Raw genomic sequence first — 26,943 nt, 5'->3', positions numbered from 1 at the left:
AGAAGTAAGAATTAGAGGAAACAAAAACAAAAACAAACTTAGGCTCAATGGAAAGTTACCAAAAGGGCCAAAAGCTACACTCTTTATTTCGCTTAGCCCAGTGGGGAATGTAGAAGGCCACGTAGGTATGCATGCTCATCTTCCCTCCTAAGTCAGGAAGATATTAGGGTTCTCACTAAAGCCCCTATTAAACAGACCATGTTCATCTCTGGTCACCAGTTCCTAACATTTCCTTCATATCATCTAGACCAGAGGTCCTACCAGCCTACTAATCAAGTTCTGATTAACCCACAAACTGTTTAAAAAAAAAAAAACAACTTGAATGACTTGGCCAGCATTTAAAAATTAGACCTTCCTTCCTATAGCCAGGACTTATATCGAGGAAGATGGTGGACAGGATAGGAAGGCAGCCCACAGGCAGTACATGGAGGTTATCTGTGCAGGGCAGTGGCCCACAGGGGTCAGAGTCCACACAGGAGGGCATCTGAGGGGGGCAGTGGCCAAGGAGGTCCAGAGATTGGCTACACACAAAGGAATTGAGTGAATAAATATGTTGAAGATAAAGGGAGTCAGATTTCTCACTGTTGGAGAAGAGAGATTAAAAAAAAAAAAAAAAACAAGGAAAGGGAAAATCTAGAACGAGCCCTGTAGTTTTGAAGGAGAATTGGAAGTATTAATATAAATTCTGCTTTTCAATATATGGAGACAGATATAAAATTAAATATAGATGTCAGTGTGTGTACATGTACATGTCCATATATACAAACATAGATTTCCTAGGTCTGCCCATTTCAAGGACCTTAAAGCAGCAATACCCCAGAGCAATGAGCTTATCTAGCTCTTGGATCTTGATTTCTAAATACTGTTCTCCATTAAAAGCAATCAATGCCCTTTGGAGAAAATGGCTGATTCCAGAGCTAGGGCAGAGAAAGAAAGAGAAGAGCCTGAAACATCTTGTGCTCAAAGAAATGAGAGGACACAAAAGCCAGCTTACAAGGGCTCCCACTGGCCAAATCTGAGACAATATGACATCAAAATAAATCCTGATAATAAAGGATTATAACCCATTAAATAACATAGGAATCCTTGAGTCCCCACTGGTATAAATAAATAAATGAATAAATAAACAGGAAGAAGAGACAGCTCTTCCTTGGAGTAAAATGCCAAATGATAAAAGGAAAAGGAATAAAGGAATTAGAAAATCGTCATTTGGCAACTGTCACAGTAATAATTCAGGCAAGAAACATCAATGGATAGTAAAATCACTGAGTAAAAACTAGATGAGGAAGGAGATTTTACATGGTCTCAAAATCTCCTCTGAAGATACTTATTAATGACAGAGGAGAAAACAAAGTAATTTTACAGCAGACAAATCTGGAAGACATCACCTTAATCAAGTGGTCAAACACCAATAAACAGTTATCATGTGCCATCAGATATAATGCAATAACAACAGCATCACTTCTGTGGTATTCTGGCCAAAAATACATAACCTGGGTCCACTCATGAAAAAGTATCAGATAACTCCAACTGAGGAACATTCTAAAAAATGACTGGCCTGTAATCCTCACAAATGCTAAGGTCATAAAAGTCATGGGAAGACTGAGGGAAATGTTCCAGACCAAAGGGGACTAAAGAGACACGGCAACTAAATAGACCATGTGATCCTGGATCAGATCCTTTTGTTACAGAGAACATTATCGGACAAATGGCAAAATCTGAATGGGATCTTTACATGCAAGGTAAAACGTAACTGCTATTTTTACAGCTTTTCTAGAAGTCTGAAATGGTTTCAAAATTCAGAGTCTAAAAACAGAAGCAAGTTTCTCAATAAAAATCTAGATTTTTGGGGCACCTCGGTGGCTCAGTCAGTTAAGCATCCAACTCTTGATTTCAGCTCAGGTCATGATCTCAGGGTCGTGAGATCGAGCCCCGAGTCGGGCTCCGCGCTCAGGGCAGAGTCTGCTTGAGATTCTCTCTCCCTCTGCCCCTCCCCCTACTCACACTGGCTCACTCTCAGTGAATGTCCTCGTGAGTCTTTAGGTTTGTGACCCCTGATTTAGACTTTCACATATCAGATTTCAACCCGTTTAGGTCTGAAAGCTTCAACGCAAGCTCGTTATTAGCTGCAACCTAAAAGAAGTAATTCTCTGCCAGCCACCCCAGGACCACGTTTGCAAATACTTATCCTAGCACATACTGAAATCGAAGTGATGAATTGAGTCTTGAACCTCCCTCTTAATGAAATCAAGATTTAGAAAAAGCTCTAATGACAGAATTTCATAGCCTTGACCTTTAAACCAAAAAAAAATGGGGGGAGGGGGGTAGGGAGCCTCTACTTCTTTGCCAAATCTGAAACTCTGTGTACTAGTTCACAGCACGCCAATGAATGGAGAAGTATATGCCTTTTTTTAAACCACACTGAAACATATAATCTTTATTCTGACAATGAATTCTTAAGTCAAAAGCTACTTTTCCTTTTTGCTTCCTAATGTTTCTCAATGAGAATGGAGACAATGGTAACGATCTGTCTAAAACTCTTAAGCGTCTGTGGGAAGGGGTCCCGTGTTAGGCACATAGAAGGTACTGGATAAGCTTGAACTGAAACGGCACCTGAGTTGCTTGTCCAGGGAACGTCGCCAGTGTGGAACCAAAACAGGAAGGGAAAGCACAGACTTAGTGGAATCCTTTAAACTCTCTTCCTCCATTCCAAACCTATGTTGTTCTTCACAGATACGGCACCATAGGCAGAGTCATAGATAATCTGGACGTAGGGCAGTTAGCCCCTTCCCTTTGATAGTCACATCATCTAACAAACCTTCAGTCCAAACATACAAAGAGGAGGCCAGCCTCGAGGAGCCCCTGGCTGTGGCACTTGAGTTATCTTTCAGCAGGTGTAGCCATTCCGAGCCAGAAAGGCCCGGAGGATGAAGAGACAGCACCTCAGGCGGCCTTGCCAGGAGCCACCGGGTTTCATCCTGGCCTGACCCAGAAAAATCTTATGGAAGAGAACAAGAGGCCCAAGAGCTCTCTGATCTGCTGTCAACCAGCTGCAGGCGGGAGACTGCCAAAGCACTGCAGTGACTAGGCAGCGCCCCACAGAGCCGTCTGGGAGGGGATTACCAGCCTGATCCCCGGTCTTCAGAGCCAGAAATGACTCAAACTTCACAAACAGCAAAGGCCTGCCAGGGAGGGTGACAATGAGCACTGGAGAGGGTTTTCTTGCCCTTGTTGCTGTCTCCACGGCCCCCCACCCCCCTCGCTGCTGTGGCAGAGATTCTGGACAGTGTGCAGCCTGTGAGGTAATCTGAATTCCTTGGCAACCAGCAAGTACCTGAATTCTTTCAAAACCACAGGAATCCAGCAGAGAAAAGGTAAATATCCCTGCGGAGCCAGTGTTAATTAGCAAGGAAGGCTACTGAAGAAGGAACTGGGGGTGGGGAAGAAGGGAAAGGCATTACAAATGCTTGGGGGTCTTTTCTGAATTTCCACTGAATAATACGGCTAAAGCAGAAGAAAGGCAGGTCCTGAGTGGGACCTTCTCACTGTCCTCGCCTCCCACCTTCCAGTGTGGATGGGAGTCTCCAGTTCTGTGGATGGGCACCTTCATTTCCCCCAAGTTGCCTGGGCTACCTATCTTCGGGTGTCTGACAACACATTTGGTGTTCAAGTCAATTTTGTTTTAATTTCTTTTAACTTTTTCTTTTTCCTGTTGCAGTGAAAATTTGGCTATTAGCTCTGTCTCAAAAAAGGCCTCGTCAAATCGTTCAGACCACATATTGGATCCACCTAAAACTGTAAAATCCAGGACAAAGTCTTTTTGGATCCCACCTCTGACAAGAAAAAAGCATCTACACCACTTTGGTAGAGAATGGTACCCCTCTCTGGAAGCTGAGTGTCCCCTGCTGGTGCAAAGCAGGAACACACTTGTCAAACTCAAAAGTAGGGTGGAACTTTGGGGCAAAAATGCTGGGCCCAAATACGAGGAACACAATTTTTTTCTAAACAGCTCCGTATTTCGCCCAGATATAAGAAAATAATGACAGTTTTCCTGTGTTAATAAAACAACAAGGACAACTGGAAATTATTAATCTAAAAACAAACTATTTCGGGTCTTTTTCTTCATAAGTTTAAAAAGGTCAAGAACTGACACAAAATATTTAGTTCACAAAACAGTCCTATGAAATGAACTTAATCTTTATGTCTCCTAACCATTAATTTGAGGCCCAAAACAGAAGTGACACGGGAGAAGGCCCTTCTTTTCTAAAGAGGAAGCCAATTATATTTGCTGCCAGTGCTTTCTGTTTAGGAAAAATTACGGTTTTCCTTGTTGACCCTCAAAGTAAAATGGCCTAGTGATCTCATCCTAAACTGATTATCTTCAGTAATGTCTACAGCAAACACACGTGACCCAAAATTACCAGAGGCTGCAGATCTGGAGATGCTATAGACTATTGTTGAATGTAATGACACAGTTGAGCAGATTCTGAGGATTAAAAAGAAGCAGATGAATGCCAAGATACATAGTGAGTTAAGACACAGGAACTTGGAGGCGCCTGGGTGGCTCAGTCGTTAAGCGTCTGCCTTCGGCTCAGGTCATGGTCCCGGGGTCCTGGGATCGAGCCCCGCACCGGGCTCCCTGCTCCGCGGGAAGCCTGCTTCTCCCTCTCCCACTCCCCCTGCTTGTGTTCCTTCTCTCGCTGTGTCTCTCTCTGTCAAATAAATAAAAATCTTTATAAAAAAAAAAAAAGACACAGGAACTTGGGCACATGGAAGCTCCTGTGTACAGCAGGGCAGCTGCGCAGGACTCACCAACAGCCTGTCCTACTGCACCATCCTCGTGTAAAGTGTTGATATTCACCTATCCTTTTAGATTAACCGAGCCAAAGCCCTGAACAGTCCTATGATTTGGTTCAATTTGGTCTGAGTTTTTAAAAAACTGTCTTCCAAATTATTCTGGGGAAAAAAAAAAAAGCATCCATTAAAAAAAAAGTACACACACACCCACACATACACACACTCAGTTCCTGCTGGAGGCAAGAGAAGACAGTTACTCAATTCAGTGGATTCTGACTTCCAACACACACCCGGTAGCCAAAGCACTCGCATATCTGTAGTAAATTCTATAATGAACGTTGTAGTGCTCTCATTTCATAGCTGAACCACTGAGGCCTTAAAACTATGCTAAATTTTACCAACAGAGAGGGCTATTGATACCGTGAGGGCAATGCCTTTGGAATAATACACAGAACATGCTGGTATGATATCCTTGAGAAACAGCGGGCGTAACCTTGAGGTCTTTTCCCTATTCAAGAAGTTCAATTTGTGGCAGGACATAATCAGTTCCTGAGAAGAGCACAGGAGGCAAGATGGGGTGAGGATGGAGGGAAGGAAGGGCTGGAGAAGCTCATGCTAGACAAGAGGGAAAGCTCAGGTATCTCAGCTTACAAAATGGAAAATCCTCAGCACCTTATACCCCTGAGCAGAAGGAAAGGGTATCTTTTACCTTCTTTTTGATCTACATAGTATGGGGACTCAGCTTTTAAACCTATACTTCAAAGTCTGAGAGCACATGTGTCTACAAACACGACAGAAAACTGCCCGCCTATGAAAGCTCATTAGGGCTAGGAGGCAGGGTGTGCTCAAATGTCTGGTTCAGCCCTTTACCTAAAAATTGAGAAAGACTTTAGTTTCCCCCTCCTTTCCAAGGAACAAGAGTCCAGAACCATGGAGCTTCGGTAGCCTCCAGCGCTCCTCACGCTCAAACTCAGAAATCTCTTATGACCATGTTTCTGAATGCTGTCGCTGCCACCTAGAGGTGAAGGGGAGACTCACCTCAACCAGCTACAAGCTGGTTAAAGGTGCTCACCCTGATTCTAGTCACAGGATACATCAAAAAATGTGAGTCTATGACAGAATTAAAATAACATTCTAAAATAGCAGCTTCCAGAGGACAATAATTCATGTCAAAGCACCTAAACTTAAATAGGTAGCCTTCTTTTAACCATGATATTTCCCATCTTCCAGGTGCATTTTCTAAACTACACAAATACAGACCAGGCTTTTTTAGCTTGTCATGGCTGACTGCAGATGCAAAGTACCTCCTCAACTGCTGTGTCCTATAAGGGCCACTATGCAGAAAAGGGACTTCAGGGCAAGCTAGTTAGTAAATAGATTTATATATTAGTTTCGTGGGGGAAAAGAACACAAGCACAGCAAAGTTACATATTTATTTTAAACAATTTAAAGGGGCTATGAAAACAATGTCACCTATAAAATTCTGTGGATGGGGGTGGGAGGGACACTTCAAATTATTATAACTTGAGCTTAATTTTGTAAGTAAGTCACGTTACCTTAAAACCTAAAAAGTACTTCAAGAGAAACAAAATGTATATACAACCACTGTTAAGTGTATTACTTGCAGGTGGAAAAAAAAAAAAAGCAGCTAATGTCCCCAAAATACAAGAGGACAACAAAGAGGGCATGAAACAGCTCAGACTATGAGCTCTGAGTGAGATCCACGAGCTCAAATTCCCACTCCACTACCATCCAGCTGGGAGAGCTCTGAAAAGTGACCCAGTTCCCTCGCCCCTTGAAGCCTGTTTCCCCAAGTGCAGAACTCCATCAACTCTAAGGTTGTTGTGAACACGGAAATAAATGTCTGGTCTATAACAGGTAAATCAATATGGGATTCTTTCTTCCTAGATCGGTTGTGAAGACCAATGACAAATTATCTTAATACACTAGGGTCATCATAACAATCACCATTGCATGAAAATACAATGTGATCCTGGATCCGTGGTGCTGGGAAAGGTGTGTGTTTGCATACAGATGCGTGTTCCTATGTGCAGAGATGCAAGTGAGACTGTAAAGTAACATGACTGATGTTCTGGAATCTGAAGCCCATCTGGGTACACTCTAATTTTCTGAGTTGAGCATAACAGAAAGAAACAGCCTGATCTTAACACACTCGTTAATGGATCCACTCTGAATAAACACCCTTTCCCCCCAAAAGTCTCTTACCTAGCCAATCCTTCTTCATAGAGATAGATAACAAGAGGATCATAGGAAGTCACAAGCACGTAGAGGCGCACATCAAACTTGAAATCTAGGAAAAAAAAAATTGGGGTTCATCTGTTTTCTGTTACAGAATGAACAAGGCAATGTAACAAAGAAATATGACAGAAAGAACAGTCTTCCTCTCCCCACAAAACACAGACTGCCTGCACACCTCACCCTTTAAGGATAAATAATTACCCATTTAGATAGAGATATATGATATACATACACTGAGAAAGAGAGCTTACATATACACACTGCGCAGCTCTCACACAGGCGTACTATAAAGCACTTTCTTTTCTAGTCTCTCATTTCATCTTCAAAATAATCCCATGAGGTAGGTAAGGCACCAGCCTCATCTCTAGAGCCACAGCTGCCAAGAATTCCACCCTAGCTTCATAAAGACTTACTAGAGAAGACTGTGAAAATATTCTTTAAAATTAGCAAGATCGAGCCCGACAAGGGCCCAATCGCAACTCACCGTCTATAAGCAGGGGGTTGTTAATGTAACGCGAGACCAGGATGTTCTCCTCCAGGGAAATCTGGTTCGGCTATTGAGTAAAGAGAAAGAATAAAAGGACAGAAATCCTAACTCACAATAAGGGAGCAGAGTTCTTGACCTTTCAGAAACAATAAGGTGGAAAACTACAACTCTTAAGAAAAGTTTTCCTCCCACCTACCCCTATATTCAACTGGTCAGGTAACACACCACTTATAAACACTATGGGTATCCAATTACAATGGGGGAAAAATATACCACTTCTCACATAATAAAGAGAGCAATAACAGCTTTAAAGATTTATATACATGATATTAAATAGTTACATGCCAAGAAAATAAAAGCTACTTAAAACATAAATAAAAAGGTGCTTTCTCCCAAATGTAAAGTATGATGGAAATTTAAAATACTACCATTATTCTTAAGTAAAGGCTTTCATCAAGTTGCTTAGAGAACTTACAGATCTTTCCCCAGTGGATCCTGGCATTTTCCCTGAGAAATGAAACGGATGTTTCATTGATTCATTCAGTTGTATTTCCTATGCTATTATATATAAAGACTGAACTAGATCTCTTAAAGAGTTTTTCAGTGAAAAACGAGTTTATACAGTAAGTAATCATGAGTACTGTTTGATACTGTATAAAGTATTGAGGATCCAGTGAAGACAGATACAATCCCTGCCCTCACAGAGCCTAATCCATACTTCCAAAGAGTTTAATATTTAGGTAAAGTTAAAGGAACACAAGCAGCATAACTGCAAGTGCAAGACGTGAGACTGCACGAGTCCAAGTGCAGACCAGTTAGGTGGATCAGTGGGGGAAGGCCTATTCTGGAAGAGTAGGTGCAGAAGTGAGTGCTGAAAGCTACTGAGCACGTGGTGGAAAGGAAAGGAAGCTGCCATGGAAAGGTGGCAGACACAGGGTTCAGTAGAAAGGAGAGGAAGCAGATCACTGACCTGGGGCTAAATGACTGACCTGAGGAATAATGAAAGGTATGGTTAGAATATCAGGAGGGAGGGACCCCACTGGCAAAGGGATTTGAACCCCCGACAAGGGGAGTTTAGCCTGAACGTGGTGGGAAGGAGGAAATGACTGTGGATTCTTAATAGTAAGATTAAAATATATGGAATAGCACAACTCTAAGTGAGATTAGATTAAAAGAAAAATCAGCTAGAAGTCACCACAATCTATACAGGACAAAAGGACTCCAAAAGGGAAGTGGCTAAAATAATAATTGTAATGATAATGGCTACAGTAGTAGCAACAAAAATAACTATTAACATTTGCAGGGAAAAAAACGTAATAAATGTACTGAACATTTGCTACATGTCCAGTGTTGTTCTATGTTCTAATTCTTCGCAAGTATTATTTCCTTTAGTCCTCACCGAACCCGATGAGGTAGGTATATTACCATTCAAATATTAGAGATGAGGAAAGAGTCAGACAGGGTGACAAAGTCACACAGTGACAGAAGAGCACTGGAACCCAGCCAGTTGGCCTCAGAGGCTTAACTCTTAAAGTACTATTCACATCTTTCCCCAAAGTTCTGACCTAAAATACTATCCCCCAAACTCAAAAGACTGTCTTTATAATAATGCATTTGCTACCCCAAATACTACAGTTACCATAAAATAAGGATAATTTTGTGGCCTGTAACATCATGCACAACCACGATGAGCAACTCCAGAGTCAAGATAAAGAGATTCCCTGCTCATCTCCCACTGTTGCATCACACGGACCCGGCGACAGTCAGTGCTGATTCAGACTCATGGACCTGATCGCCCACACCACTTCCGGACTCCCTTACATTTCTTGATCACTTTCTCACAAGTACTATCTCCATTTTGAGTCAGCTTAGTATGTGAGAATTGATGAATCATAGTACAAAGGAGCAAGCCTCAGGCTGTGTTCCAAACCTAAAATTAAACAAATGCAGACCTCTTCCCACTGAGTAACACCTACAGGCTGCAATAGATACATGACCATCCAACCTTCCCCCGAACCAGAGACTACAAATGGTGATGGCCATCCTCCATGACACATCTAATATCCTTGCCCACTTCCTCTTTCCCCTCCCTCATCATACACATTTGTTCCTTGAATTATGCATAATCTCGCACATTATTTAACTTTAATATTTGTTCAATGGTCCGAACCTCTCATTTCTACCTACATCAGAAATTAAATTGTAAGCTCATCAAAGAAAAGAATGGTTTGGGTATAGTTTCTTTGTATAGTGTTACATACTAAGAAGCAACTAATGAAAGCTTTTTGATATTTTCAAGCCTGTTTCCTTTTCATCATTCCCCAACTAACTCACTTCAAATGATTTCAATTCCAAGCTCAAATTGCCCTCCAAAGTATGCTAATGCAAGATCTAAATTGCTGGGAAAGCTGGAAACACATCCATTTTTCTAACTGGACTTTAAGATGAAAGCTCATGGTATCTGTTAAGTTATTATAAGGCAGAATGGTACAGTGGTTAAGAGTATTAGGCTCTGGAATCAGCTAGACCTGAGTTATAATCTTGACTCTACCACTTACTAAGGAAATAACAGTAACTACCTAGGGTTCTTCTAAAGACTAACTGAGTTTATATTTGGAAGGTACCATGACAGGCACACATTAAATGCTCAAGATATATCAGTTATTACTCTTAGTGCAAACTCAATAGTACCTCTATGGTTCTACTAAGTTCCATAACTCAACAGCCTTCATCATGGCACACCACGTGCCATTTCACTCAGAGCTGCGCACTGCACTAAGTTACAATGAAGATACATTAGCTTAGTATCACTGTTAGTATTAAGAGATAATCCCTATTCCTCAAAAGGTTTTAAGGATTGGCAGCACCTGGCACACAGCAAGGACTCGCTAAATATTTCCTGAACGATGAGAAAAAATAGAGAGCACTTAAGGTAACAACGTATAAACAACTAGAAACAAGAGCACTATAAAGAATTATATTCACAAATATGAGGAGTAAATAGAATGACCTAAATATTCTCCTGCTACTTCAAAATCCCAAAGAAAATATTAATATTGTATTTACCGTGGATAATGTGTGAGACAAGGATGACAAAATTTGACCTCCATGATCAAATTTGTACCTTAAGCAGAAAATGCGAGATCTTTCCCTCAACTTGAATATACTAAACTGGGAAAATACAGCACTTAGTCATGGTTACTGAGGGAGCTGGGGCAAACACAACTTTGCTCCTCTATGCTGTATTTCTAGAGGAAAAGAGCACATCTTAAGAAACCACGTTAGCTGCTAGGCCAAGAAACTTCCGTCTTTAAGAGCTCACACTTCTCTCTTCGGTATTTCATAAAAGTAACGCTTTTTCTGTCCTTTATCCTGTTCTTGTAATGGTAAAAGTTGCTATTTGCAGACATTTTCCAAAAGGTTATGACTATTATTGGGAATTTTTAATAAGAGGCCCTCTCCAGTGGGGAAGACAGGGAAAGATGTTTTCATTTGGCCCTCACACCTAACTCCACCCACCCCCCAAGTCCCTCACCCACTCCCATTAGTTCTGCTCACAGACCCTCCGCCTGAGCCCTCCCTCCCGCGCCCCCCCCAACTCAAATCTAAAAGGAAAGCAGGCAGCGGCCTTGGAAAGAGTTACTTCATCCAGTTGGCTAATGGGTCACATATTCCATGGGAAAGGATCCAGGTATGGAAAAGACAGGATGGTGAGGCCTTGTGTGTAAGGACAGAGAGAAGAGTATTAACTACATGGTTTGTAGGTCTGAGCAAAAGGTGATAAAAATTCCAGTTTTGGGAAGGAAACAGGAATATTTTCCCATTATGTCCACATGTTGCCAGCTCCGCTGGTGCCTGCTGGCATCTCCCCAGGCTTCTGTCTGGCACCTCCATCAAATACCTCAAAGAATCAGACTCATTCCAAAGCTTCACTGAGGGGGAGGAGGGAGGCAAAGGGTCCTGCCAAGTACTTTGATCTATGCAGGGGGTCTCTAGGGATTCAGCCCAGGGAGAGGTGGGAGGGAGAAGGAAAGCCTGCCAAACGCATTCTCTGAAGACTTGTCACCCTCTATGAGACTCCATCCAGGGAAGAGTTAGGGCACCAGGTTCTCAGCCCCACCAAGGAAAGTTTAACTTTTCTATTCTTTATGATGTTGGTTTCAAAATAACAAATCACTAGAGCAAAAATGCATTCCAAAAGAAAAACGTCCCAGATGAGCTGGAAATAGATCCTATTCTTTTTGACTCATGTCTAAGAAAATAAAAAGCAAACTTGTACCATAGTTGACTTTCAATAGCAATTCCATTTGGCAGCTAAAACCCAAACCCAAACCAGTGCTGTCTGTGAGATTCAAACAACACTGGAGCTCCTGGCATGGAGCTGAAGGATAAGCTGTCAGACAGGAGCCTTCACGCCAAGGTCAGAACAGAAACAAGAAAAGAGAGATCCAAGGCATATGACCAGGGCCTTCTGTCACAAGAGACTCAAGGGCAAAAGGCCTCCAGAGTGACCCAGGGCCAGGTAACAGGACTTGTAGTCTGGGCCTCAGGCTCAAGTAGCTCCTGTATCAGAACGAGATCCTGTAAGGTCTGGCCATCAGTAGTTACCGAACAGTTTTCAGTCCAGACTGAATTTAAGGATTTTTCAATGTGAAAGACCTCTCAGAACGTTAGTTTCTGCACGTGTAGGAAATAGCTCAGACCACGTAAAAAGAGGATTGGGGAATTTTAAAATAGAGCACTTGACCACACACACACACATATCTACCTCCCCTTCTTCCATTCCAGAGTCCCACTGGAAGGACAGAGAAGATATTTTTTAAAAGAATGAAATGATAACAAAGTTAGAAAACATTTAAAGGAGCCAATAAGAGACCAAAAGTTGAAGGAAATCCTGAAAGATAGAAAGCAGATGGGATCAGGTTGAGAAAACAGAGCAAAGGAAGGAAAATATCAGAGGTGAGAATGATCTTCTCAAGGAGCCTCTGAGAAGTCCCAAGCTGGCAGGAAACAAACACGAGGAGCAGGAGTGGGCCAAGGAACAAGAATCAGATAATTAATTCTTAATTAATTCAGTGGGCCTCCTCCAATACCCAGAGCTTTGCCCTCAGCATAAAACCTAATGATAATACTCTGAGGAGGACATCTTGCGTGGGCACAGAGATCTGACAAAAGAGTGGAATTTGAGGCCACTCTATCCCTACAATAGACAGAGAGAGGAAAAGACAGGAAAGGTAGTGCTGCCCGGAAGGGAAATCACCAAAATCTTCTTCTGTATTCACAATAAGGCAGGGGGTGGCAGGAAGAAGCATGCTCCTCACTCACATCCACCTGAGGCTCAGCCTGTCAGTCAACACCATTTGCCCTTGCACAAAACTGAGTTAGCCTTCTGTCCAGGGAGAAACTACTAGGGAATCAGTCCTATACAACAGTACCTGAAACCCAGGCCAGCTGTCAATTTCAATCATTCTAGCCTTTAGTTCACAAATACACCCAAGGTCACTGACACTGAGAAAACCCAACAGTAGGGGGGAAAAAAGACAATCCCAAGAAAATTCATGAAACAAAGGAGAACTTTTAAAAAACTTTCAACTGATATCCTCACTAAGACCAACAGGCAAAGTGCATCCATCAATCCATTATGCAACAACAGGTTTTTTTAACTAAAAAAAAAAAGGGGGCAAACAGAAAGTAAGGGTTTCTACAAACTATGATAGCCAAAAGAGAAATACAGTAGATAAAATGAATATTAAACTGGATAAAGCTCAAACTGGTGATCCAGAAAGATCAAGATGGGAGAAAACAGAGAATTTAATATCAGAGAAAAGCTGACATAAAGGAAAGACCCAGAATGCCTCAAAAAAGAGATCTAGAAGCAGAAACAAAGGCAAAAACGAAGGTTCGGGATAATTTTCCCTGAAACAAAGAAAAACACTAGTTTCCAGACTGAATGGGCTGACCAAATGTCCAGGAGTAAGAATGAGAAAAGACCCAAAGTGAAATAGTGGTTCAACTTCAGAATTCCAGGGGTGCCTGGCTAGCTCAGTTGGGAGAAGCATGTGACTCTCGGTCTTGGGGTCATGAGTTTGAGCCCCACGCTGGGTATAGAGATTACTTAAACAAATAAAACTTAAAAAAATTTTTTCAGAATTCCAAAGCTGTGAGGTTACTATTGAGTTTAAATTTTTTATTCAACTTATAAAGCAAAGAAATGGAATCATAGTTATTGAAGATAGTATAATTTTATAAACTCTTAAAATATAAAAATAACAAAAAGTAATCAAACTTAGACCTGAAATGTGGAAGGGAGGGCAGGAGGTGATGTGAATTCAATACACATCAAACTGGGACTTTGTAAAGTCAAGAAAAGAAACATAAATCAACTGTATTAGGTTACAAACCACTGTTAAAAGTCTAGGAAGTAAGACTGGGGTTGAGATTTTATTTTATTTACTCTGTATATGTGTTCAGCTTACAAACCACTTCTAATGAGGATTTTGTAAAGATTCAAGATACTGATAACTTTTGAAAAAAATAAGGGGATGAGGAGGAGGGAGGAGGAGGAGGGAGGGAGATGCAGAAACAGCATCAAGGATGCCATACCAAACAGGTTAATTTCCTTAATGATCTCGAGGGCAGGAACCCACAATTCTGCTCACAATAGAAACTAAATGTATATGCTACCAATTAATGCTTAACACTGAAGAATTAATCTGACGATATGCCAGAAGTAGAAAAGGAACCTCTTTTCTGCTGACACCAAAGGCTGCTCTTCCCTAACATTTGATCGAGTGACTTTTTAGCCACAGAGGAACTGCCGGCATAGGAGGAGGTTACTGCCAGAGTAAGATGAATAGTAGGCAACTCATATCCACCCTCAACTCACATGTCTGAATGCAGATTTCAGAAGGGAACACCTATTCCTTTTTTTTTTTTTAAGACTTTATTTATTTGACAGAGAGAGAGATAGCGAGAGCAAGAACACAAGCAGGGGGAGTGGGAGAGGGAGAAGCAGGCTTCCCGCTGAGCAGGGAGCCCGATGTGGGACTCGATCCCGGGACCCCAGGATCATGAACTGAGCCGAAGGCAGACGCTTAACGACTGAGCCACCCAGGCGCCCAGGGAACACCTATTCTTAATGAAAAAAAAAAAAAAGTGATATTAGTAGCTAGGACAAAGGCTGAAACAGGGAAGAACCAATAAGAAGACAGGGTGAGGGGGCGCCAGGCTGGCTCAGTCGGTGGAGCATGTGACTGACTCCTGACCTTGGGATCGTGAGTTCAAGCCCCACGTTGGGTGTAAAGCTTATTTAAAAAAAAAAAAAAGAGGAAGAAGAAGAGAGGGTGCCACCTTGCTGCATACTTACATTGTTGATCAGGTAGACACCCCGCCCCCTAGAAGAGGCCACTGGTTTTACTATCCAAGGTCCCCGGTCCTTTGAATATGAATCTGCTCAAAATATTGGGAGATTAGAAGGGGGACAGAGAGAAACAAAGAGAAAGAAAGGACAAGAGTTTATTATCTTAAATTTTAACAACGGTTATCCACTCAGACACTCGAAGCATTTTCCATATTTCCTAAGCGGAGGGCAGCACAGCTAACATACCTGTATTTTTGAACTGGCTTCAAAAATGAACACAAAAACAGAGAGGGGCAAGGAAAGGAAGAAGGAGGAGACAGCAAAATTACACATTTCTTCCACCATTTCCCCTCTTTCTTGAATGAGAGGATGAAAACAAAATAAGGCAACTCTGATGTTAGTCTACGACTATCACAAACGGCCTTCAGGAATCTTTTGAGATTCTCGCCTCCGTCAACCAAAGGCCCTGCAGAGGCTCACACTGCAGACAGTGCCAATGGGGGTCGAACACTAGATCACCTGAAATGATAATGTTCCTTAAGCGATTTCTCTTAGCTTGTAAGAAAAAAATCGCCTTACGTCAAGCCATGTGCAAGTGGCATAAGAGGACAATAATTTACAAGGGATTAAAAGGTGCCCTTTACTTCTTTTTTTTGTACAATAGAGTGACTCAACATTTATATACGTTATGAAATAGCACAATGAGCAAGTTACCATCTGTCACCACACGGAGTTATTACAATATTGACTGTATTCCCTACGCTGTACTTTTCATCTCCGTGACTTGTTTATTTTATAACCAGAAGCTTGTACCTCTTAATCCCCTTCACCTATTTCACCCTCCCCCCACAACTGCCTCCCCTCTGACAGCCACCAGCGTGTTCTCCGTATTGAGGAGTCTTTTCATTTTTGCTTATCTATTTGTCTTGTCTTTTAAGATTCCACACATAAGTGAAATCATATGATATTTGTCTTTCTCTAACTTATTTCACTTAGTACAATATCCTCTAGGTCCATCCATGTTGTCATAAATGGCAAGATTTCATTCTTTTTATGGCAGAGTCATATTCCATTGTGAATATATACCACATCTTTATCCATCATCCATTGATGGACACTTAGGTTGCTTCCAGAATTCGGCTATTGTAAATAATGCAGCAATAAGCACAGGACTGCAAATATCTTTTTGAATTAGTGTTTTCATTTTCTTCCAGTAAATACCGAGAAGTGGAATTGCTGGGTCATATGATATTTCTATTTTAATTTTTTCAGGAACCTCTACACTGTTTTCTATAGTGGCTGCACCAATTTACTTTCCCACCAACAGCACACAAGGGCTCCCTTTCCTCCACATCCTCGCCAATACTTGTCATTTCCTGTCTTTTTGATACTAGACATTCTGCCAGGTGTTAGGCGACATCTCATTGTGGTTTTGATTTGCATTTCCCTGATGATAAGTGATGTTGAGCATCTTTCCACATGTCTGTTCTTGATTTAACCCTCTCCTGTCTCCTCTGGGATCCGTTCCCTTGTTCCTATCTTCAAGCTCGCTCTCCTCTCTGGGGTGCTTCTTCTCTTTTTCTCTCATGATCACATCTTCCTCTAAACTGGCAACTTCCAGAATCTATTACCTTTGGTCAGAATTCAACTCTACCTTTACAACTGCCTGTAAATCACCACATGGAAGACTCAAATCCATACCCGGTCCCAAATTTCACACTCCTCATCCCTTTCAATAGTTCTTCCTTTACGGTCCTGGTTATACTCCCTGGTTAAAGACGTGCTGATGCTCCTAGCTTCTCAGATTCACACTGTGGAGCCATCTTTGACCCTTGCCTCACTACTCACAGCCAGTTGGTACACTTTATTCCACCACTCTTTCCACTCCCTCTTTTTCTATTCCAGCTACCTAGCTCAGTCCAACTACACTTCTTAACTAGATTACCGTAATAGCCTTCCAAGTGATCATTGTATTCTTCCCCTTGCTCCCTCCAATTCATTTCACACAGTTATTTTTCTAAAGGCTAACCTGTTTGTATCCCTTTCTTTCTCAAAAATCTCCTATTGCCCACACTCAAGTGAGCCAAGGAGGGACAGGAATGCAAGAGTCATGGAGAAAATGGAATTTCTGGGTTATAATATGCTAGGTGGACACCAAAGGAAGAGAAGAACTTAAAACAGACTTTATGAAGAGGAGGAATGTTTCTTTGAAAAAGGAAGTGGTACAAATAGATGGGTTTCTCCCCTAATATGTAACCTTAGCAATGCAACTAACCTAACAATGTTGGATCTCCCCCAAATGAATTTTAACTTAGAGGTCATGGACTCTGGACAACTGGCAAAGAATGACTGGCATCCTGGCAAGACTGAAACCAAGAGACTCCTTTTTACTATCACATCTTCCCTGTCCCCCCCTTTTCCACAAACACGGTATGTCCCTGCTGTGGTCTTTGGTGATGACATCAGTAAGTGATTTGTTTGGGGAACACCATTTGCCTCTAGTAACTGCCCTGGGGCTAAACATGGTGGCTTTGAGTTATGGCTATATTAATTCCGTGTGTTCTGTTGACCTTTTGAATTCATTTTTGTTAAAAAGTAGAACACATACACGTTTGAATAATACACTAAAGAAGCAATCCTACTGAAAGGCAGGTCATGTTTGAACTGATGGAGGAACCCTAACTCTATCCAATCATCTGAAGGAGCATCCCCACCCCCCAGCCTGCCTCCAAAGGGAGAACAGGAGAATAAGAAATAGCAGAGAGAGGACAAAGGGAATTTTCATCTCAGATTCCTGTAGACTTCAACAGGGAATTAATGTAGAATTTAACAGGAGGAGTTCATATCTGGGACATGCTGCTAACACGTTAGTTGAAGTACTTTTATGCTATCGTGTTGGCTTATTGCATAATTTTTTACTTTTATTACACAACAATGCATCTCAACATAACTCAAAATAAGGAGTTTATACTGAACATTTATTAAACACCTATCAGGGTACCATTCCAAGTGCCTTCCGTGTATTAACCTATTTAAACATCCCAACAACACTATAAGGTCAGTACTAGTAATAATCCCATTTTACATAGGAGGAAGCTAAGGCACAGAGTGGTTTAAGTAATTTGGCTAAAGTCACATAACAAAAATTCTTAACTGTAAGTTTTCAGCTTTGAGTGCACTGTAGCTTTGAACTTAATTCATTTAATTAGTAGTCTCTTCTGACCCATTTCAGAGCCTTCTGTGGGCAAACACTGAACTGTCAATGGTCCCAGCTGGAACAATAAGTGCTATCGGAGAAATGGCCTCACCAAGATGAAGCAGGAGATCCTGATGATGGAAATCCCAGAAGATGAACACCCCAATGGGCAACCAGACCAAACTGTTAAGTCTAACAGGTTAAGAAAACCACAAGTCAGGAAGTCTAGAGAGAACTTTCTCTTCCTCTCTCCATGCTTCCCAAAACAGGAATAGTCTCTCTCTTGGACTTACTCAGAAGATAGATGTCTATGTGTCTGTCCTTCCAGACCCTCCTCAGAGAAGAGGCCTCTCTCACTGGTGATACTGGGAAATGGACACTATGCACACACGGCTCTGGGTCTTTAAGCAATAAGGCCCGGTGGTGAAGAGCATGGTCTCTGAAACCAAACCGCAGAGTCTGAACCACCATTTGCAAGCTACATAACTTACAGAAAGCTCCTGACCTCTCAGTACCTTCGTCTCTTCATCTGTAAAACTGGGAATAACAATGGTACCTACCTCAGAGTAGAAATGCCACTTAGAAGAGGGCCTAACAGAAAGGAAATGTTCGTTACATGTTAGCTTTTATTATTATTATTTCTCAGACTCTCACAAAAGACCTGCCTCCCACCTTCTTTGTACTCACACCTCTTCTGTGCACCACGCCTACGGACTCAGGCTTTGCCCCCAGGGAGGAAAGTCTGAAATAGCCCATTTCGGCTACTTGGACCTGGGGAAGATAGTTGACTTCAAGGCAAAAGAAATAAGAAGCTTCCACTGAGACTGGGAAGCAAGCCACATGTTCCTACCTAGCTTTACCAGCAAGATAGCTGACATTTAGATCCCTATTTGGCTAATAACACCTGTACTCTTCAATTAGTCTGAACTCCCAATGAGAGTGTGACTAACTGGTACCTCTAAACCCTCACACTAAAAATGTGTGATACTTGTGCTTTGTAAGTCACACAAGTCAAGAAATTGAGGTGACAGGAATATTCCTTAAACGGCAAGAAAAAAACAGACGCCAGAAAGGAAGCACATATAGTTCAAGTGCAGCAGTATAGACATCCTTACGTAGGCACCAAGTCTTGCCAGTGAAGAAACTTTCTGCACCAGACAGGGGCACAGGTGCATGACACCAACGTATCCTTCTAGAAACGCCAGCAACAAGCTTACTAAAAATAAACCTACAGGGACACAATCAGAATAAAAACAGGTTTAAAGTGATCCCTCCAGGGGCGCCTGGGTGGCTCAGTTGGTTAAGCGACTGCCTTCAGCTCAGGTCATGATCCTGGAGTCCCGGGATCAAGCCCCACATCGGGCTCCCTGCTCAGCGGGAAGTCCGCTTCTCCCTCTGACCCTCCCCCCTCTTGTGCTCTCTCTCACTCTCTCTCTCTCAAATAAATGAATAAAATCTTTAAAAAATAAAAATAAATAAAAAAAATAGTTATCCCTCTAGCCGTTTTACTAAAGAAACACACTGTTTTAAGGATCTGAAAAGCTCTAATTAGTTACTGACTCAAGCTAGTCCTTGGGGTAACTGCCCTGAGCCCAGTTGCAGAGGGTCGGGGCGTTTGCAGCCAAGCACTTACTACAGAATTCCGCGTACTCGGCTGGCAGAAGGAAGGTCTGAGGGAGGATGTGAAAAGCCTTGAACCCATGTGTATGCTGCATTCGAATGATGTTTTTGTACAGTCGGTCTTTCCGGGTTAGTTCATAGGACCTAAAAATCATAAAAGTTTTCCATTTCAGTAAAGTCTGACTCCGAGGTTTTCCTGTGTTATCACATACTACAGAGCTCATAGTTCGGAGCTAGAACATGTACCGGGGACTGGATTACATTAGATCGACCACTTTGTCAACCCCAGAGTTTAGTAATCATTTTCATAAAATGGATTTCTCTGGTCAGATTTATTCACCGAGGTAAAATTGACATACTTTTTAGTGTATAATTCTATGAGTTTGAACAAACATATGCAATTATATAATCACCACCATGAACAGTACCAGCATCCCAAAAAGTTACCTCCAGTCCCTTTGAAGTCAACCCTTCCAATCACCTCCAGGCCCTGGCAAGCATTCATCTGTTTCCTGTCCCTCTAAATTTTGCCTTTTCCAGAAAGTCAAGTTCATGGAATCATATACACGTGTCCTTTTGAGACTGGCTCCTTTTCCCGAGACTGGCAACAAGTGAGATTCATCCTTGTGCCTGCATCAGGATTTCACTCCTTTTTAGGGCTCAAGAGTAATCCATTGCTTGGATGCACCGCAGTTTCTTTATCCATTTACCAGTTGATGGACATGTAAGCTCTTTCCAGTTTTTGAAGATTATGAATAAAATCACTAAAAGCATTATGTACATTCTTTTGTAAGAACATAAGTTTTTGTGTGGACATAAGTTTTGATCTCTCCAGGAATGAGACTGCCAAGTTCAGTAAGATTGTTTAGTAAGTTCTATTAGTTATCTATTGCTGCATTATAAATTACTGCCAAAACACTACAGCTCAAAACAATGATAAACATTTTCCATCTTATAGTTTCTGTGGGTCAGGAATGTGGGGGTAGCAGGGCTGGGTAGTTTTATCCAAGGGTCTCTCATGAGGCTACAGTCAAGACGCTGACCAGAGCTGTGGTCATCAGGCTCAACTGGGGCTGCAGGACCCACTTGACAAATAGCTCTCTCGCATGGGGCTGGTTGTTGGCAAGAAGCCTCAGTTCCCTCCCATGTGAATTCTTCTGTAAGGCTGACTATCTTCGTGACGTGACAGCTGGTTTCTCCTAGATCAGGTGATTCAAGAGGGAAAGGGAACAAGGAAGGAGCTGCATGTCTTTCATGGCACAGTCTCAGAAGTGACACACGGTCACTTCGGTCACACTCTATTCATTAGAAGTCACAAAGGCTAGCTCACACCCAAGAACACAGAAATTAAGCTCAACTTTTCGAAGGCAATGTCAAGGAATTTGTGAACATGTTTTAACACTAACACATGTGTAAGTATATATTTAACTTTATAAGCAACTATGACCCAAAGTAGCTGGACCGTTTGGCATTTCCCACTGGCAAAGTTTCTGCATTCCATTGCACTGCATCCTGACCAGCACTTGGTGTTGTCTGGTTTTTCCGTTTTGTTTTTAGCCATTCCAATAGGTAGGCAGTAGTACCTCAAGTGTTTTTTCGTTTTTTTAAAGATTTTATTTATTTATTTGAGAGAGAGCAGAAGAGCACAAGCAGTGGGAGCGGCAGAGGGAGAGGGAGAAGCAGGCCCCCTGCCCAGCAGGGAGCCCGATGCGGGGCTCGATCCCAGGATCCTGGGATCATGACCTGAGCCGAAGGCAGACGCTTAACCAACTGAGCCACCCAGGCACCCCAACCTCAAGTGGTTTTATTTCTCATCCCACTACTGACTACTGATGTGGAACATCTTTTCATGTCTATCTTCTTCAGTGAAGTATCTGTTCAAATATTTTTAGGCTATTTTGAAAAAAAAAAAAAAGGGCTATTTATTTATTATTGAGTTTTGAGAGTTCACTATACATTCTGGATACAAATTCCTTATGAGATATGTGTTTTGCAAATATCTTCTCCCAGTCTGTGGCTTTTCATTTTCTTAACAATGTCTTTCAAAGAGCAGACATTTTAAATCTTGAGGAAATCCAGTTTATCAACATTTTTCTCCTATGGATTGTGCATTTACTGTTATGTCTAAGAAATCTTTACTAAATCCAAGCACATAAAGATTTCCTCCTATGTTTTCTTCTAGAATTTTTACATTTTACACATATTTAAATCTGATTCTTTTTGCCAAATGGGTTTTATGAGTATAAAATCTATTTTAAAACAAACTTCAAATATAAACAAGCAAAAAAGACAGTGTTCTAAGTTTGACTTTTGATAAATATATTAAAATTTTCTAGGTCCAAAAACCAAACACATCAAATAAATTCTAGCTTCATCAGCAGCCTGTGACTATTCACTACTAAAAATCATTATGAAACATTTTAGGAACACTACATGTTGTATGTTAATTGAATCACAATTCTTTAATAGTACAAAAAAAAATCTAGATTACCCAAATAATGAAAAAACACTAGTACCCCCACTAACAAGTTCTAAACCCAAAGCATTCTGGGCATTTTTACACAAAGATATCTAGAGGATGTGACCTTCTGAGAAACATGGCCTGAGCAAAGGTTAGCATACTTGAAAACAGTACCATTCAGGAAAATAAAAGATGTGGCTACCTTACCCATATTTAACAGCAATAATTGCCCAACCTCTCATATAACTATATGGAACTCACATCATCATTAGTAAAACAAGTACCTAGGGTCTGATATGTTTCTCCTACATAGCGTCCAAGATAGACCTTCATTTTAGACTACAATGGGCCTACTGGAGTAAAGTCCCAGGTCACTAGGTTAAGAATCCCACTGACAACTAAATTTATATCATTAGAAGACGGATATGTAAAAGATAAAATTTTAAAGAAAAGCCAAGGAAATGATCACCATAAACTTCAGGCGGTAACTGCCACCTATCAGGCAGTATGTTCTGGAGTACTACAAACAGGCACTTCAGTTAGCCGCAACTGGACTTGTGAGTTCCACTATTGGTTTCTAGTCATGGTTTGTTCCACTATTTAAAAACCATCTAAGGGGCGCCTGGGTGGCTCAGTTGTTAAGCGTCTGCCTTCGGCTCAGGTCATGATCCTGGGGTCCTGGGATCAAGCCTCACATCGGGCTCCCTGCTCGGCGGGAAGCCTGCTTCTCCCTCTCCCACTCCCCCTGCTTGTGTTCCCTCTCTCGCTGTGGCTCTGTCAAATAAATAAAATCTTTAAAAATAAATAAACAAATAAACAAATAAATAAATAAAAACCATCTAAGAATCTTTGCTGTAACCACTAAAAACTTACTGTGTCTGTACCTCAGTTCTAATTTTTCACTATGATTTCTTAAATTCAAAGATAGCTTTGACAAGTCTAGGTATCACAAACCCACTGTCCTCTTCATAAATGTAGAGCAGAGGTCCTTAAATTTTAGATAAGAATCATCTAGAAAGTTTCTTTAAAATTATTGTTCCTCGGCCCCATCTCTCAAAATTCTGGAATAGTCTAGGATTCTGCATTTTATATAAGTGTCCCAGGTGATTTTGGTACAGATGGTCCACACTATAATGTTGATTTAGCCTAGAATAGTAATTTCCAAACTTCCCAGATATAAATCACCCTAGTGCTTTTTAAATATATAGCTTTCTAGGTATATACTGACCTAGGTATATACTGACCTAGGAAGATTAAGCACCTAGAAGGTACTTTCTATTTTTTTATTATGTTCAGTTAGCCAACATATAGTATTGATATAGTATTCGATTCATTAGTTGCATATAACACCTAGTGCTCATCACAACACGTGCCCTCCTTGATACCCATCACCCAGGAGAAGGTACTTTTTAAATATGCACCTTTTTAGGGGCACCTGGGTGGCTCAGTCGTTAAGCGTCTGCCTTCGGCTCAGGTCATGATCCCAGGGTCCTGGGATCGAGTCCCACATCCGGCTCCCCGCTCAGCGGGAAGCCTGCTTCTCCCTCTCCCACTCCCCCTGCTTGTGTTCCTGCTCTCGCTATCTCTCTCTCTGTCAAATAAATAAATAAAATCTAAAAAAAAAAAAAAAATGCACCTTTTTAAATATACACCTTGAATCTGCAATGGGATCTGTGATAGTATATTTTTAAAAAGGATCCCCAGTGATGTTTATCATCAGTTAGAAATAATGACGAGAGGACAAGAAAAAGGATGCATTCTCCTATAGATGCCCAATCCTAGTGGTCTCCAAATCCTTTTGCTTGATGCTCCCTATGCAAATTTTGGGAAACTATGTATCTTTTAATTGACACCTAAGATTCTTCATCAAAAATTTAAATTGGGGCATCTGGGTGGCTCAGACAGTTAAGCGTCTGCCTTCATCTCAGGTCATGATCCCAGGGTCCTGGGACTGAGTCCCACATCGGGCTCCCTGCTCAGCAGGAAGTCTGCTCCTCCCTCTCCCACTCCCCCTGCTTGTGTTCTCCCTTGCTCACTCTCTCTCTCAAATAAAATCTTAAAAAAAAAAAAAAAAAAACTTAAATTGTCCCAAATGAGCCAATGAATGATAAATATTATTTTAAAATAAAACCCTAACACTACCCTTTTAGGTATATTCCAGGGAACCTAAATAACATCAGGATTCAACAGCCAGCATACATTTTAAAAATATTATCAAAGAGAAAGCTCTTTTCTGTCAGTACCTTTTTCACTTTATATAATACACTTTTTACTGAAGGTAATATATATGCAGAAAACTTTACAAATCACAAATGCAAAGCATGATGAATTTTGGTCACCTGCGTGAGCACCCCAAAAGCCTCCTTCATACTCCCACCCAGGAATTATCTCCCAATCACCCTTGCTTTTACTTCTTCCATGCCATTTCCCCCAAAGAATGGTTTAGCCTCATAGAACATATTTAATGCTTGCAGGTCTTTTATATCATAGCATACCTTCTCTATAATAAAATATGCATGTCAGTTAATATGCATTATTTTCAAATTTCCTGGGATCATTCGGCTATAAACTACTTCTACTAGACTGACTATCATTGCAACTATTGTAGTACACAATTCATCAAAACACCATAAATATGATAAATTTTGATTAAAATGTATGTTATACCAATGTTAAAGTCTCCATTTTGATAATTATGCCACGGTTATAACCGATGTTAATGTCGGAACAAGGTAAAGGATACAGAGTAACTATAATATTTTTGCAACTTTTCTAGCAGTCTAAAATTACTTAAAATAAAAAGCTAAAAAATCGTATTAAGAAAGAGTTGACAGGGGCGCCTGGATGGCTCAGTCGTTAAGCGTCTGCCTTCGGCTCAGGTCATGATCCCAGGGTCCTGGGATTGAGCCCTGCATTGGGCTCTCTGCTCCACAGGAAGCCTGCTTCTCCCTCCCCCCTCCCCCTGCTTGTGTTCCCTCTCTCGCTGTGTCTCTCTCTGTCAAATAAATAAATAAAAAATCTTATTAAAAAAAAAAAAGAAAGAGTTGACAATCATATTGGAAATGTTTGAAGTCCTTGAATTCCTCTTGCATGTGAGTTCAAGTCTTTGGATGCAAACAGGAGAAACACAGCAGAAGCCACGAGACACAGTGCACCTAAATAACGGGTTGTTAATGTGCTCGAACACGCAAGGGTAGTACATTCAAGCAGCACTCAAGAAAAGATAGGATCAAATTTATTAATACTGATGAGTCTATAAACTGAGAGAGAACTCCTATACACCTACGGGAGTATTTCAGAAACTATTAAAATAAAGAATATACTACTAACATGAATTTGGAATGCAGACTCTAGTGTGGGCTATTTCAAGGACTCTTTAAATGCCTGTTGAAAATAGATGCATCTGATTCACTTCAATCATCAAGTCACACGTTTAGAATACCAAATCCACATCTTCCAGACAATGAGGGAGAAAATAAGGTTTAAATTGGTTTAAATTAAATTGGTTTAAATTAAAATAAGGTTTAAAAATCTCTGCAAATGAAGCTGAGACATCAAATAAAACTGGAACTTGTTATGAAGACTCAAAACACACGTTTATCCCAAATTATGAAGAAACTATTTGACACAGGCCAGGTACTTACACATGGTGACGAGATATAAGACAACAGAGTTGAAAAATCAAGAAAAGGGCGCCTGGGTGGCTCAGTTGGTTAAGCAACTGCCTTCGGCTCAGGTCATGATCCTGGAGTCCCAGGATCGAGTCCCGCATCGGGCTCCCTGCTCGGCAGGGAGCCTGCTTCTCCCTCTGACCCTCCCCCCTCTCATGCTCTCTCTCTCTCATTCTCTCTCTCAAATAAATAAATAAAATCTTAAAAAAAAAAAAAAAAGAAAAATCAAGAAAGAAACTTCATTAGATAAAAATGAGAAAAGCATATAAGGTAACTGAAAATAAAACCTGTTAGCCTAAGTACCTAAGAATATTATGTAGGACGTAAGTCCTGGAAATAAAATAAAACATAACCACTGACCAAATAAAAAAATTTGTACTGGACTTCCTTCTCTTCATCAGATGAGTTGGTCATCTATCTATCTCTCCATGGTTGAGTATGACTGCCAGAATAAGGTAGGGTTTCAGCATCAATTTTATTCTTATTTTCTTTTTCATGGATGAAAATACTAAGAAACTCTGGTCACAAAAACAGTAGCTAAGACTTCTACAGTGTTTACTATGTGACAGGCATGCACTGTTCTAAACATCTTAGATCCTGATAGATTAAACCCTCACAACAGTCCCATGAAGTCTGTGTCATTGGCAACATCTTTTTACCAATGAGGAAACTGATGCTCAGAAAGGTCATGTTTGGTGGTCACTCAGCAGAGCTGGGATCTGGGCCCAGGTAATTGATTACAGAGCCTATGCTTCTAGCCACGAGGCAGCATTGCCTCTCTAGGCTGCCGTTAACAATGTGATTGCAAGGAGTTTTCTATCGCAATGACACTCAAGTCTTTGAACAGCTTCCTAGTTCTGTGTCAGAAAGTCACAAGATGATCTATCACTAAAAATTAAAATCAATAGTCTATCAGCTCACAACCTGATTATGTCCTCCTTTAGTTCCATTAAAAGTAAAGAAATAGAAATCACCACCATGACTGTCCTGTCTGGTAATTTGTCATTACCAGAATTCAATTCAATATCTTTTTTTTTTTTTTGGTACTTTTGTTTAGAACCCTGGAAATGTTTGCACCCAAGGACAATGCAC

At 41.1% G+C, this 26,943-nt stretch overlaps 1 protein-coding gene across 21 annotated transcripts in view; it reads right to left on the bottom strand.

Moving 5' to 3' along the window:
* TTLL5 (tubulin tyrosine ligase like 5) overlaps positions 1-26,943 on the bottom strand; it is a 274,823-nt gene that overhangs the window by 227,136 nt on the left and 20,744 nt on the right. For 18 of the 21 annotated variants that reach the window (XR_013440787.1, XR_013440786.1, XR_013440789.1 and 15 more), the window contains 4 exons: positions 19,733-19,863; positions 14,910-14,992; positions 7,541-7,610; positions 7,024-7,108 (listed from right to left, as the gene is read on the bottom strand). Coding sequence is in view for 17 of the 21 variants with exons in the window: in XM_078053996.1 (XP_077910122.1) it covers positions 7,024-7,108; positions 7,541-7,610; positions 14,910-14,992; positions 19,733-19,863 (369 nt within the window). In the remaining 4 variants the exon portion in view is untranslated. The remainder of the gene's footprint in view (positions 1-7,023; positions 7,109-7,540; positions 7,611-14,909; positions 14,993-19,732; positions 19,864-26,943) is intronic. The other 3 variants (XM_078053995.1, XM_078053994.1, XM_078053988.1) reach the window with 2 other exon arrangements.

The sequence above is a fragment of the Halichoerus grypus genome, chromosome 8, assembly GCF_964656455.1.
Source record: "Halichoerus grypus chromosome 8, mHalGry1.hap1.1, whole genome shotgun sequence".
Taxonomy (NCBI): Eukaryota; Metazoa; Chordata; class Mammalia; order Carnivora; family Phocidae; genus Halichoerus; species Halichoerus grypus.
This window is presented reverse-complemented; position numbering and strand designations above follow the sequence as displayed.